This window comes from Esox lucius, chromosome 16 (assembly GCF_011004845.1).
Source record: "Esox lucius isolate fEsoLuc1 chromosome 16, fEsoLuc1.pri, whole genome shotgun sequence".
NCBI classification, from domain to species: Eukaryota; Metazoa; Chordata; class Actinopteri; order Esociformes; family Esocidae; genus Esox; species Esox lucius.
This window is the reverse complement of record NC_047584.1, coordinates 241,480-255,543: the sequence shown is the minus strand read 5'-3', so window position 1 is coordinate 255,543 and position 14,064 is coordinate 241,480. Positions and strand designations below refer to the sequence as shown.

The 14,064-nt window shown below is 38.9% G+C and overlaps 1 protein-coding gene across 8 annotated transcripts; it reads right to left on the bottom strand.

The window, feature by feature from the left end:
- Positions 1-198: 198 nt before the first annotated feature.
- LOC109615695 (mitogen-activated protein kinase kinase kinase 2-like) lies at positions 199-5,811 on the bottom strand. Of its 8 annotated transcripts, none has more exons than XM_034286840.1 (12): positions 5,648-5,811; positions 4,870-4,925; positions 4,571-4,642; positions 3,382-4,420; positions 2,990-3,041; positions 2,773-2,918; positions 2,636-2,679; positions 2,341-2,395; positions 2,070-2,256; positions 1,729-1,858; positions 1,335-1,442; positions 199-1,187 (listed from the first exon to the last, which is right to left on the bottom strand). In XM_034286840.1, exons 6-12 carry the CDS (start codon positions 2,831-2,833, stop codon positions 756-758), a joined length of 1,017 nt encoding a protein of 338 aa, XP_034142731.1. In that variant the 5' UTR covers positions 2,834-2,918; positions 2,990-3,041; positions 3,382-4,420; positions 4,571-4,642; positions 4,870-4,925; positions 5,648-5,811; the 3' UTR covers positions 199-755. The 8 variants fall into 8 exon arrangements, 7 of the variants coding, with proteins under 7 accessions (XP_034142731.1, XP_034142729.1, XP_034142730.1 ...); XM_034286838.1 differs by lacking the exons at positions 2,636-2,679; positions 2,773-2,918 and having other exon boundaries at positions 3,382-3,480; positions 3,895-3,923; positions 4,013-4,420; XM_034286839.1 differs by having other exon boundaries at positions 2,773-3,041.
- Positions 5,812-14,064: the final 8,253 nt, after the last annotated feature.

The following is a 14,064-nucleotide window of genomic DNA, read 5'->3' as shown; positions in this document are numbered from 1 at the left end:
GTTTTGCCGTTCCAGGTTTTCAGAAAAAGAGGTGACACATTAGTATTTTCCAAAAATATATTCAAATTTACACCAAATAACCGTTTCGTACATATTACAACACATTGTTAAAATGCTTATAGATGTCTATTGAATGTGTGATAGCTATGTAGTCTTAAGCAAATAGTAATCATTTCTTTTGTCTATTATTACTTTTAGTTTGAAAAAGCACTTTGTTTGGCTCTACTGCAACCCATATTAGATAGGGGACTAAGACGTCTGCTTTAAACATGCACTGAGAAAATAGTCACTTTAATACAGTAACCATAACAACATTGTCAAAGGGTGCATGCCCTGGTGAATTTTATGAGCAGGTGATAAAAAGGACCACGGTGGACACTCCAGCACAGTATATATACAATATATATGTAACAAAAAAAAAGAAGAGTGGATGTTGGTTATTGTAAACATTTCAAAGCCAATCTTGCACTGAAGTAAAAAAAAATAAAAATAGCCTGCCCAGCTAGGATATATAAGAAATTAGGTACTAATATATTTGTGAAATTATTGAAGGAAATCTCCCAACAAACAAACATTAAATATGAAAAATTAGAACCAACATTAGAACAATATAAAAAAAAAATCTCAAAACCAGGGAAATAATTTCAGCATTTTAAGCATAATAACAAAATGGTTTCAGGAACATTATTTAAATTGCCTATGACTTCAGTTGCCTGCACAGTCCTGAGAAGTCCATTACTCCCTCAAAAATAAATTTACCAACCAAGTGTTTGGAGGTCAAGCCCAGACCTGAAAACCTTGGCCAGTGTACTTGCTGTGGGTCGGTGTTCTGGTTCATACATAAGGCACTGGTTTATAGTGTCTTTCCATGTTGGGGAAAGCAAGGCCAAAGCATGGGGCTCAGTCTGTGAAGAAAGCAGTGCTTTAACTTCACGAGGTTGTCTTACATTCCAAGGCCGAGAACCTGTAAAAAGCTCTACAAAGGTAGCACCAACAGACCACACATCTGAATGCCACGTTGCAGGATTGTAGTGTAGCTCACATTCAGGAGCACGGTAGTAGATTGTTCCACCGAGAGGACCAGCAGGTGGAACAATGGTCTGGCTGCCTATTTTCAGGGAAACTGTGTCATGAATGTTTGCCATGCCCCAATCAGTTAAAAAAGCTCTCTTGCCTTTTTCCTCCACCTACAGAAATAAAAAGAAATCCCAGATATTCATTGCAGACCTTTCACTTTAATATTATGACTATTACATATTACTATTATTAATACTATATAATTATTTCTAGGTTAAAATGATGGTATATTCCAAATATTTAACCAGCCCACTTACAATAATGTTGCCTGGTTTAATGTCCTGGTGTATAATGCTCTTTGAATGGATGTACTCAACAGCCAAGCAAACCTGGAACCCAATGGCCTGTTTTGTTTCTTCATCTAGCTGAATATTGAACATACAAGGTAAGCATAGTTAACAAGGTGAGATAATATTTCCAACTTAAATACAAAACATAAGACTTTAATACACTGTAACATAATAGTACCTTAACATTTTGCCCCCCTTAACTATTCGAATATGTTTGGGCCAAAATACAACATACATTTGTGAATAAGAATATGAATTTGTGTGAAAAAGTAGTAGTGCTGAGCATAGACCAAGCTTGAAAGAACAAGTAATGAAGTAAATAACTTAAGAGTGGCTTGTATGTTCACTGTGAACGGCATACCACTTTTGCAGATTGGTTGTGAAGGATGGCATCCAGATTATTCCCTTGTATGTACTCATTGGCTATCAAAAGTTCAGTTGCTGTCCTTGACGCTCCCATCATTCTCACAATGCATGGATGGCTCAGACGTCTGTTAATAGTATCGTCAACATGATGAGCACTCCAGGGGTATAAGTATCCACCTCTTATTTATTCTTTCTCCTCGCACATTATCCATATAAAGTTCAAAGGGATGCAAAAGTGGATTACAAGTGGATATTATTTGACTAATAAAAATGTATAGGAAAGCATCAGTGGATGCCAAACTATTTCCCATTAGGATAAGAAAATATATCACGTACGTGTTGACAAAGATTTCATGTGCTACATCGTCTTGGGAGTTGGAGTCTATCAGTATCCTCTTGATCGCAGCCGGGGTATTTTGGTACATGCCTTTGTAGACAATTGCAAAACCTCCCTTTCCAATTACGTTCTTGGAATCATAAGTAATTTGATCCACTGGCACATATGGCAGTCGTTGCAAATAAACTGAAATATGTGTGGAAATATAGTTGTAACACTTAGTCTTTGCATTTTGCATTACATCATTTTAATTATTAGTACTGTACTCACGAGAAGGCGATTCTAAAACTTCAGTTTCTTCAAACCCCTGTTGTTCAGCCAGACCCTAGTCATTGAAGAAACCGCAACAAAAAACATCAATGGAGAATATTTTTACTACTACAGAAAATTAGTTTTTGATTACTCTAATGTATGTTTATTATTAATTCAACAAAGGTACCTTGGAAGATTTAAGTATTGGCCAAAATACCATGGCTATCTTGTGCTGTGCCTAATAACTTTAATTAGCTGTGGTATTTTGTCAATATACCACACCTCTTACAGGATTATTGCTTAATTATCCAACCTTGTCTCTGGCCACCTCCGCATCCTCAGAGTAGTTGTCTAAATCTTTTTAGAATGTTAATGACAGAAAATATGTATTAGAACAACATTTGACTATAAATTATGTAAATTCTTCTGTATGGTAACATGAAATCTTACCTATTAAATCAAAATGATTTTCCCCCTTTGATAAAATGACAGCATTGTTAGCATTTTGCATAAAGCAAGGTGGTAAACTTTCGTCGTTTAGAAATAGACCCCCATGCAAAATCTTACCTCAACCGGATAATTTTGTTGTTGTGAGTCTGTAAAAATTGTCATTTAAATATGTTATAGACATTTGAATGTACTTGGTTAAATGAGATTTTTTTTTTACCTGCCAAGAAATCCTCTGACGGGGAACTAGAATCATTTTCTTGTGGCCCGGGCTTATAATAAATAGAAAAACACATCCTTTAATACACCTAATCACAACATCCACAAAAACTGAAAGCAGGTTACCATCCCAAGAACACATAACATTGACATTGTTCAAAACCAAACAACCCCTCTTACAATTGAAAGACTAGTATAGCTACTGATTTCAGTAAACTTTCTGTAGGCAAAATGTGTAGGCAATGTGTTTCAGGAGGATCAAAAAGTGTCAAGTTTCACTAAGCATGTATGAAGTAGGGAATTAAACACTTGTAAAACACATTAAGGACAAAGGGGCACAATCAACAGCAACCAGTATATATTGCCAATATAAGTTTCCAATGACCAACTAACCGAGGGTGGCGGGACAATGCTGGAACTGGAAGCAATCGGTTGGAAAGATTTAAACAGTGGTGCACAAGACATTCTGTCTGACCTACACCCTGGGAGCACCTGGACACAAAAACAAAACCATTCAGGAGCTGTTAATGTCATTATAATGGCAATATATAATTGTTAAAAAACTATGTAATGTTAGTCCTGACCTAAATAACTAAAGAAGGTAATCGTATTGTCAAACCCACATATGACAAGTTTACTTAAAGAAGTACCTAGTGTTATTATTTGTAAAAACTTAGTTTGAATTCATACCTCAGAATTTGTAGGAACTTAAATTGAAAGCCGTACTTTTTTGAGCATAGGCTAACAATGAACAGACAAAAACATGTAATATCCAATAATACAATGTTTAGCACAAAAACAACAGTTGTAGACAACTTATTAAAACACATTCAATATGTACCACTTAATTTTGGTAGTAGTAACATTGTCAGACATATTGAAGAGGCTTATATACTGTTATCTTACCCGTTCCTCAGCCAGGTAACTGTGTCCTGCTGTTTGAAAACAAAGGACATCCAATAATGCATATAAAGAATAAGTATCACCAAAAATTATAATTATCATGGCACTGAACTAAATATACCCATGGATCTTCGTCCAACAAAGAATGTTTTTTTCCAGACATCCTTTATTTCTGATAGGGTTTTATGCTCTTTTTCAAAGTCCCCCCTTGGCCATGGTGTCCCATCGTCATGGCAGAGTGTGAAGGCTGCACCTGGAAGGTCAAAGTCTGGCCAAAGTCTGTCTTTGGCAGCAGCCACAATTTCATTGTAGCCATCAGTGGGGTCCAGTAAAAATTTGGACGGCTCCTCCTCAGCAACAACTCTAATGTACTTTCCCCCTGTCACTTTTGTTTTTTCTTTCCAAGCCATTGGACGGATCCTTATTTTTAAATATTTTTGCTCTGTGGCTTTGGAAAGGGGAAAATGTTTGCGTTTACTTTTGCCCTTAAGTTGACATTCTTTTGCAAATTTAAAAATGGTTGCTGCATCTGTAAAAGTAAACATATCTGAATTTAGAAAAATATTTAAATTATTGTTGTATAGCATGATATTTTAATCCTCGGACCATGACAATACACTATCATGGTTTTACACATAGACCACACCCAATTTAAGGGAATTAAACAATAATTTAGTACCTTGGCAGTCTTGTGGCGGTTTCTGCAAAAGTTCTTTCACCCTTGCCTCAAAGCCCTTCTGTGTGATTAAGCCTTGTAGGAAAGAAAACATTCAGCTGTTTTACTTTAATAATACATTATCATCAGCTTAGAGAGGATACTACATATAATAGCATTAATAGTTGTAGACTACCGTGGATAAATAATAAACTTCTCTTTTGTTTGGAATGAAACAGAACAATTTGCAGATATTTGCGGTGGTTCCTGAAAAGGGTTTGAGGTGCAGGTTCCAGGAGACATAAGTGTGGGATTTAACCTACCTTCATCTAGCTCTTTCTTTAGAGCTTCATAATGAGCTTTGGGGTCTCCCATGTTCCTAAATGAAAAATTAAAATTACTAGAATAGTAACATGACCTCTGCAGTGTGCATTTACAATACATAAACATTGTTACTGGTTTAACAAAATAGATCTAGCCACAGATTGTTAACAGTTTGTTAATTGGGAGAATCATAAGTCGTACAACAAACCATTTCCTTTGAATTACATACAATTGATAGTAAACTATTTGTTTAAATAGTACTGTTGTAAAGCAATTAATGTAATTGGCACCACAAAACGGAATATGAAATAATTAACTGTGGATTTTGGAACGTTAAGTAATTGGTAATTAGCTGGCTAAAATTAGCAATGTCATTGAAAGGTTCCTATGATCTTTTGGTCAAAAATAAATAGCTACAGTTCTATTTATTTCTTGGTGTGCTTAAGCCAGCCAGCCAGCCACTAGCCAGGCAGCCGGCCAGGCAGCAGCCGCAAGCCAGCCATCAAATCCACACATTGGACTTAAGATAACGTTGTTATAATCGTTTGGTTAGCTAGCCAGCTAGCTAGCCAGCCAAATAGCTAGCCAGCTAGCTAGCCAGCTAGCTAGCCAGCCAAATAGCTAGCCATAAACGGTAAAAATGTTGATTTAAGATAACATTATTTAGCAGAACGGCTAAACTGAAAATAATGAATCTAGCTAAGCAAATATATAAAAGTATTTCAATAATTTTGCGATTATGAAAGTGCAAAAACATAATTTTCGAATTGATCTTACCTTACACCAGCTAGCACCTCTTCTGTATTGAGTCCATGTGATAATAGTTCCGTGTTTGTGCTCGTTTCATTGGCTGGGAAAAATCGTAAATTTTTGACTGATACTTTACTAAGGGGATCGCTGATGTTTGACTGGAGGAGGACTGACGATTGACGAGGGGAGGACTGACGATTGACGAGGGGAGGACTGACGATTGACGAGGGAAGGAATGACGATTGACGAGGGGAGGGCTGACGATTGACAAGGGGAGGGCTGACGATTGACAAGGAGAGGGCTGACGATTGACAAGGAGAGGGCTGACGATTGACTAGGGGAGGACTGACGATTGACTAGGGGAGGACTGACGATTGACAAGGGGAGGGCTGACGATTGACAAGGGGAGGGCTGACGATTGACTAGGGGAGGACTGACGATTGTGATGGCAATTTCTAAAATTCCAAAGTTCTATGAAAATGGTAGGTAAGACAAGAGAAATCAATTACGCAATAAACGGTTTTAATCTTGCTTGCAAGGAGAAAGTATACAGGTTACAAAGTAACGGTGGATAGTTTCTAAATAAAAACATCATTTCGACAGTATTTATTACATAGGAAGAAGGGGTGTGGTAAGATGCTGCCATCTGTTTCATGTCAATCAAACACCTTTCCCTTTGTTCTATCACACACGTCAAATGCTATCTTCCCCCACCTTATCCTTCCTGCAATAATGTTTACCCAAAGGGGCAAACTGGCCTTACTCCCCCTGTTGTATATCTTCTCCTATCCTGTCCTAAAACCCATTGATCTGCATCTGGACAGACAATAGATGCCCCCTATGCAAATACCAGGTCCCACACATTCCTGTACCTATCTTAACAGTGGGACTCTATCCTTTATACAATGTATTCTCACTGAGTAAAGAAATTTCCACAACAATCCATCCTCTTGATACCATGTCAAACCTTGGTATCAAACCTTAAACAGTACACTCATTAGGATGTAGACTGCAACAAAACAGTACTCTTTAACAACATGACCCAGTCAATATTATTATCCTTAGTGATTAGAGAACTTAGCAAATCTGAAATGTCTGAATCCTCCTTTACATTCTTCTAGATGATTACCTTCCGTACAAAATCCAAGATCACACATTGTCATCATACAGAATCATAACATAGTACAGCAAAACTTTTATGTTAAAATCATCATAAACACCTATCACTGAATGCATCCTTCAATTTATCACTGTTACAAAGTCCTCTCATGCCAACTGCTCGATTCACTGAAAAGTCCTCTCCATGGTTCCATTTGGATGTTCTTCCAAAGTCATCACAAATGTTCTGCTCTTCCAAACGTCAGACAGTCAGTTATGAACCATTTCTTTGACAGGCCAATGTATATTCCAAGGTGTTGTCCTTCATAGCTCAGATGCAGACACAGCTCTTGTTGTCTCCATTCTAGCTGCTTTATCAGCCAGGCCAGGAGAATCTGTGTGTTCTCCCTTGTGAACTCCAAGATGACCAGTTTTAGCTAAAGGTTCTAGAGCTAAAGGCCATGTAGAAAGTGACTGGTTACTAGCACCCGAAAATTCACTTTTCCCTCAGTGACTTCAATTCACTGTGTCTAACCTTCAAACACTGAAATCCTCGTGTAGCGTGTCGTCAACCCCAGGTTCCTCTCTCAGCTACCTGGACAGCAGATGAGATGTACCTGGTATGGGCCCAATCAGCGTAGCATGATGTTGTGCAGTAGATCTTTCCTACGCCTCCATCCTCTCGGTCGGAGGTTGCCTTCTCCAACACATTGCAGAATCATCAGGACTCAAATCAGTCCAGCTCACAGGAACTCAGCATCCTGTAGACGTGCAGCACCTAGACGTGCAGCGAGCCAGAGTCGACTCCTCTCTCAGCTGTAGGACAGTCTGTCTGTGTGTCTGTGAGATCCATCTCACCTCAGCCACCTCACAGTTGTCCTTTTAAGCCAAGCTCAGTCTCTCTCAGGGCTCCAACAAGTCCTCTGTTGCCGAATCGCTTTCAAGTGTTCTGTATCTGAATGTGTGAATTATCCTTGAGAAGATTAGTTCGAACTGCACAGTACATCATCACATATGTCCATCACGTTAGCTTGTTGCATCTCGCTGATACATTAGAACCACACACTATCAAACACTCAAACCCTATATTTCCCTACTTCTTTTCTCCAAATAGATTAGAACGGTTGAAATCAATAACAGTATCGTTAAAACATTAACATCTCTGGTGCTTCTGTTCTGCTAGTGTAGCAAAATAACAATTCCACTCTTTTCTATAGTTGGTGTAACAACCAACACAAAGAACAGAAGAACACAATTTCACATTTCTCATTACTGTTCCAAAAACTCATCAGTTAAGATAGTTTACTTACATTGAAGTACCATTCTCTAATAGTAGTTCATGAACAATTCTCAGTCCACCTATATGATTTACATCTGATTGTGTTGTATCGGAACTACAATCAAATTCACCCATTGTTTCACATAAAGGACCAAATACCTTATTTCAAATCAAACATTTCACACCAACTTGAAGGTCAGCTAACATAACTGTTATTTAGCCTAATTTCTCTACAAGATGAAACTCAGTGTGAATTCTCCAAGTTTCTTCTTATTATCCTAGCACATCAAACACACTCTGAAATCCTGTCATAAATCATGACCCCCCCTTTTTACTCCTTTATCACCACAGGGCTCTCCCTGGAGTGGGGGGTGGTTTACTAACCTAAGGATAACAGACCCTGGTCTTGGAGGATTGTCACCTTATCACTAAGGGACACTGTTGTTATCTTGAAACACCCCAGGCATTGACAATAGTAAAACAACCTTTTTTCTCTTCATTCACCTCAAAGAAACCTCTGTTCACCATTAACTTTCCAATGATTGCTTACTAGGACAGAACTTAAATTAGAATTAGAATACCCAATTTTGATAATGTCTGTTTCTCTTCTAAAGAGTCCAAACAAGTTAAAATCCATCTCAAACTGTTTTTTTTGTGTCAGTGAGTGGAGTGCTCCAGTGGGTCTGTACCTCTCTTTACAATTTAGACTATGTAAGACTTCTCAACTTGTTTACCAGAAATATAACTTGATGCAGAATTATTTTCTCAATATCAATTAAACCATGGCAAAATTTTGTAAACATGTAAGGAATAACAAAATGTGCTCCCTGCACGTTTTTACCCACTTATTCCATAGTGCATAAGATTAATATGATTACTTCTAATCAAATATTAAACTAACTGAAAAGTAACACACCCATCAATTTAGTGATTGCTTAGCCAAACCATTTCAAAATGGCAAGATGTATTCTACTCAACCATAACCATGTTAGATTTCACATAAAACATACATTTCAAAAACCCAATTTGACAAACTAGATTATTCACGTAACTTCTTTAAGTACCTATTTAATTTGCTTTGAACTCTAAGTTCAACTCTTTTACATTTGAACTCTAAGTTCAACTCTTTTCCACTATAGATAATCATTTCATACAATCCCCCCCTGCTTTCAAGACAGAAAATGACTTCAAGCTTGAAAGCAGAACCATTACAGGACCGAAATTAAAAAGAAAATCGATAGTTGGGAGGAATCTAACATACATCCAGTAAACGTCGCAAACTGAATATCCAACCAAAACAACCGAAAATAAGAAAAACAAAGGAAATAAAAACCGTACAACACACACGGTCGCTCGTGTGAAGGAACTCCCAAATTAGCTAATCAAAATGTGCATTTCCACAGGCAACGGCCAAACTAATTTGAGACCAACAAACATCATGACTCAATTTACCTCCTAAACTCTAGGGAATTTACTCAATTTTAGATGTAAGTCTATGTCATTCAAAATAGTGGCGGTCACCCAAAATCACTACTTCCATGCATATCTCATGCAAAGACACCGAATTTGTTCTAGCAATTAACAATGTTGGATGACTCAAGGTCTCCACCCTTACTACAATTTGATTCGAAATCATAAATGTAAACATTAAAGCAACCAAAAGGAAAACTTATTCTGCTTTCACTTAATGTTTTATCATCCCAAAACTGAACATGTGTTGGTAAAATTACCACGTGTGAGAACAGGCTGAACACTCGAATTTAACCCTTAGTAATATGCTACCTTGATATAATGTTAAGGGTGGCGGAAGCCATCCCAGTGGACCTGCCCACCCTTCCTGAAGCTCTGAGCTCCACACATATATGGTGAGCCATTAACAAGGCCAAATGTTCGTTTATGGTCCCCAGACCATCCTCTCAATTTAGCCTACATCGTTCGTTAACTGAAGATTTTAGATTTAGTGTCCAACCTATCTAATATTTTCGCAGTTTGTAAAAATGTGCTTATCATTATCTATACAACAACTCAACATTATGGTGGAAATTAAGAAACTCTTAAGAATGGCACTCCAGGCAGAAAACAGATTTATGACGTCACTATAATCAAGGTACAATAAGAAATCCAAAGGAAATTCAATGTAGCCTTAAACACCTTTACATCAATACCCTATTTGTTCACTAATGTACCATTCCAGAATTCAAATTCCATGAACGAGTATCATGCGTTGGTTTTAAAAACACGAGTATTATCCCAGTTATCGTTGAAAAATACTTAAGAGAACTCCATTATTTAACCAAACTCAATTTAGCATTTAAAATAGGACGTCTAATTTTAGGTTAATTTAAACGGGGAATAAACTGGCTTTGGCTATTTGGGGAATAAACGGGCCGTAGTCATTTCACCCTCTTTTGCAGGCTATGACTATATTGGCTGAATCCAGTCTTCATGGAAAACAGCATGTTATCTTAATACTAAAAACTTTTGCTATCGTCTGCATCCCACTCCATACAAGGAGAGAGAAAACACTATTTTAACCCCTCATTACGAAACCACGAGACCATATTTTACCAAATCACAGAATCATCATTATACCAATTTCTAAGCTATCCCTCTAATTATATTTATGCCATTATTTTCTTAAACTCCTAAGTTAGCAGGCTAACACTCCCACGTGTGCAAGCCATCAGGCAAATTCAATTTCAACACAAAGGCAAAGGCCAAAAGAGTAGGCCTCGCATAATAACCATGTTAACAACGCAATGTAAGCGTTCGCCCAAACGCACTCCAAACAAGACGAAACATTGCTATTACAAAACTTCCAAGTTAACACCAACCTCGGTAAACGAGATCCAATATTCTATCAAGGAATACTCAATGCAGCCAATCGGATCCCTCGTGCACAGGGAATACCAAAATGGACAAATGCATTTACTAGACCGACCACAACCAGACAATGACAAATGCCCTTGACTCGGGCCATAACCACATTCAGAACAAACACAAGTGGCGCGTGCATATACAACTTCTGTAGCATACTGATCCAAACCATAAGCTGACCAACAATTGCGGCAATTTACAGGAGCCTTCTACAGGCACTGAAAGTATGAGATCCAATCTCAATTGCATATTTAAGTCCAACCTAAATTGCAGACGTTCAAGCAGTCCAACCGCTTATAATCCAGCACTAATCGCAACGCAATAGGTTAGCAGCATAGGAATGGTTGTCAGGCCTAACTACAGTCGCTATTAACCAAAACACCACACTTCAACATCCAAACATACAGGAGCACGCTATACTCCATCACGCAGTCCAACTGCTGCACGGGAATTGGTGTCAGGACATGGAACAAAAACGACATGTTTCTAACTACAGCCGCCCTGACTGCAATACTCAAAAAAACTTCTAGTCACCATACTTACTCAAATCCATCTATCAATTTCTACAAAACCATCAAATCATCAACCACATTGTTTACTAAAGCATATGAAAACTGTATTAAGGAACAATCTCACCGGTTGATGCTCCCTCTGGTCCCCTGTCTGACCGTCCGCACCCCTCCCTCAGGCGGTTCAGCGTTCCTGCGTGTTCCCGTTGAATCACTCGCGGCAAGGCCAAAGAGATTACGGGTGTGTACACCTGGTGTGTACAACTCCCCACTTTTGGAACTTTTCTTGAAACTCGTAGACATGCTCAACACTTCCAAAGCGGAGCAGAAAACGGCCTCCAGCGGCCCACAGCATTTCCACGTTCACAACGAAAAGGTCCACAGAGCTTATGACTCCAACGATGCAGTGTCCCGATCGGGCCTCCAAGGAGACCCACCTATCGGTCCAACTGAACTCCGCGGGGTGGGGTGACGGGCGATCAGAGGAGAACGAGCCATCTAACCTGAGCAAAAAAAAAACTACAACACAGATCAATATACTCCACACTGTCTACACACCGTAGCCTACGCTTTCCAAACAACTTTTCATACGTTACCACGGCCATCTACCTCCAATCAGCCCGACAGGCCGCGCATCCATCACCGAATGAAAAAGCCAGTCGCCGGAAAACCTAATAACGCTCAAAGAAACATTGTTCACATGTCCAAACACCATATACGTCAGTGATAATTTTTGCCGGTCCAGCGTAAACACGAGAGACCGGCAAATATTTACTGTCGCACGTCCCCATGTTTCAGATTTACCCAGTAAATCTAATTTATACTCAACACAACCAGAAAGCGAAGTCAAGCTCGTCAGCCCACAAATGAGATTTTAAAAAGGTCCAACCTTTTACTGCAGATTTTAAACTATAAAGTCCAACTTTAAGTTTTTAAACCGAATTGCGTTCTTACCCCCAAATTCAATTTCCGCAGGAAACCTGTACTGATCAAGCACGAGTCACAGCTCCCGTCAGGCACTCTTTCTCAGCCCGTCAAAGGATAAGCCTTTTCTGGACGGTACTAGAATTCCAGAGCTTTCTCTGGCCGTGCACGGTTAACCTGTTAGGAAAGGACTCGAACCGATCAGGATTAGGATCCCGGACGTGCCCCCAAATTGTGATGGCAATTTCTAAAATTCCAAAGTTCTATGAAAATGGTAGGTAAGACAAGAGAAATCAATTACGCAATAAACGGTTTTAATCTTGCTTGCAAGGAGAAAGTATACAGGTTACAAAGTAACGGTGGATAGTTTCTAAATAAAAACATCATTTCGACAGTATTTATTACATAGGAAGAAGGGGTGTGGTAAGATGCTGCCATCTGTTTCATGTCAATCAAACACCTTTCCCTTTGTTCTATCACACACGTCAAATGCTATCTTCCCCCACCTTATCCTTCCTGCAATAATGTTTACCCAAAGGGGCAAACTGGCCTTACTCCCCCTGTTGTATATCTTCTCCTATCCTGTCCTAAAACCCATTGATCTGCATCTGGACAGACAATAGATGCCCCCTATGCAAATACCAGGTCCCACACATTCCTGTACCTATCTTAACAGTGGGACTCTATCCTTTATACAATGTATTCTCACTGAGTAAAGAAATTTCCACAACACGATTGACAAGGGGAGGGCTGACAATTGACTAGGGGAGGACTGACGATTGACAAGGGGAGGGCTGACGATTGACAAGGGGAGGGCTGACGATTGACAAGGGGAGGGCTGACGATTGACAAGGGGAGGATTAAAGCTTAATCGGGGTGATGTTTGATAAGGCGAGAGCGGATACTTGACCAAGGGAGGGGTGACGTTTGACCGGGGGAGGGGTGATGACTGAGTAGGAGGAAGGACGGAGTTTCTGGGGAGGAATGATAAAGTTCCTAATATGCATGCTGTAGTAAAGTAGCAAGCGAGCTAACGTCAGCCTTGCACTTAAAAGGTTAACAATAATTAGCTAACTAGTTTGGCCTAACAAGTGAAGCTGTGGTTAAGGTCGGTAGACCGGGCGAAAATTGTGTATTTTAGCCTTAATGTTAATATTAGCCTGCCCTCTAGTCACCCCAAGGGAGTTGATGCTAGCGGAGAGGGTTAGGGAAGGCTAGGGCTGTGTAATTTGGTGGTAGCAAAGCTAGCTAGTTAAGCATAGGTACATTACAGTACATGTCAGTTGTTAGGGATGCCCACTGTTAGTCGAGTATTCAAGTAAATGTGTACAAAATTGTTTTAGTTTACAGTATGCATTTTTTGTTATTGACATATCCCTGAACATGATTTCATTGTACTATTAAAATTGCAATCTAGATTTTTACCAACGACAACATACCTTGACATTAAAACAATGACTGGTTACAACATGGTTGTTAGTGTTACAATATGGCATGAGCGTGTTTGTTATGCCAATTACACGCAATGTTCTGTGATGATGAATACTGATGATGTGATCTAGTCATTTAGCTGAGTTTTGCATGTCTACACTGATACCTCCATATGCGCAGTATATATAACATTTCTCACACAAATGTCATATATACAGTATTGTATGTCAGAATCTCAAATTTTGGCCTACAGTGTCTTTCAAATGTATTCTCCCTATGCATTTCTTCACATCTCATTCATGTCAATGACATTTGAGAATATGCAT

Bases quoted from the DNA above. Each gene is read 5' to 3' on its own strand.
- LOC109615695 (XM_034286838.1), bottom strand. From the start codon at position 4,054: ATGTCTGGAAAAAAACATTCTTTGTTGGACGAAGATCCATGG. The intron at 3,481-3,894 runs GTAAGATAACAG...TTTTGTGTCCAG, and splicing joins GTTACCTGGCTGAGGAACGG to GTGCTCCCAGGGTGTAGGTC. The intron at 1,859-2,069 runs GTACGTGATATA...TACTATTAACAG, and splicing joins CATGAAATCTTTGTCAACAC to ACGTCTGAGCCATCCATGCA.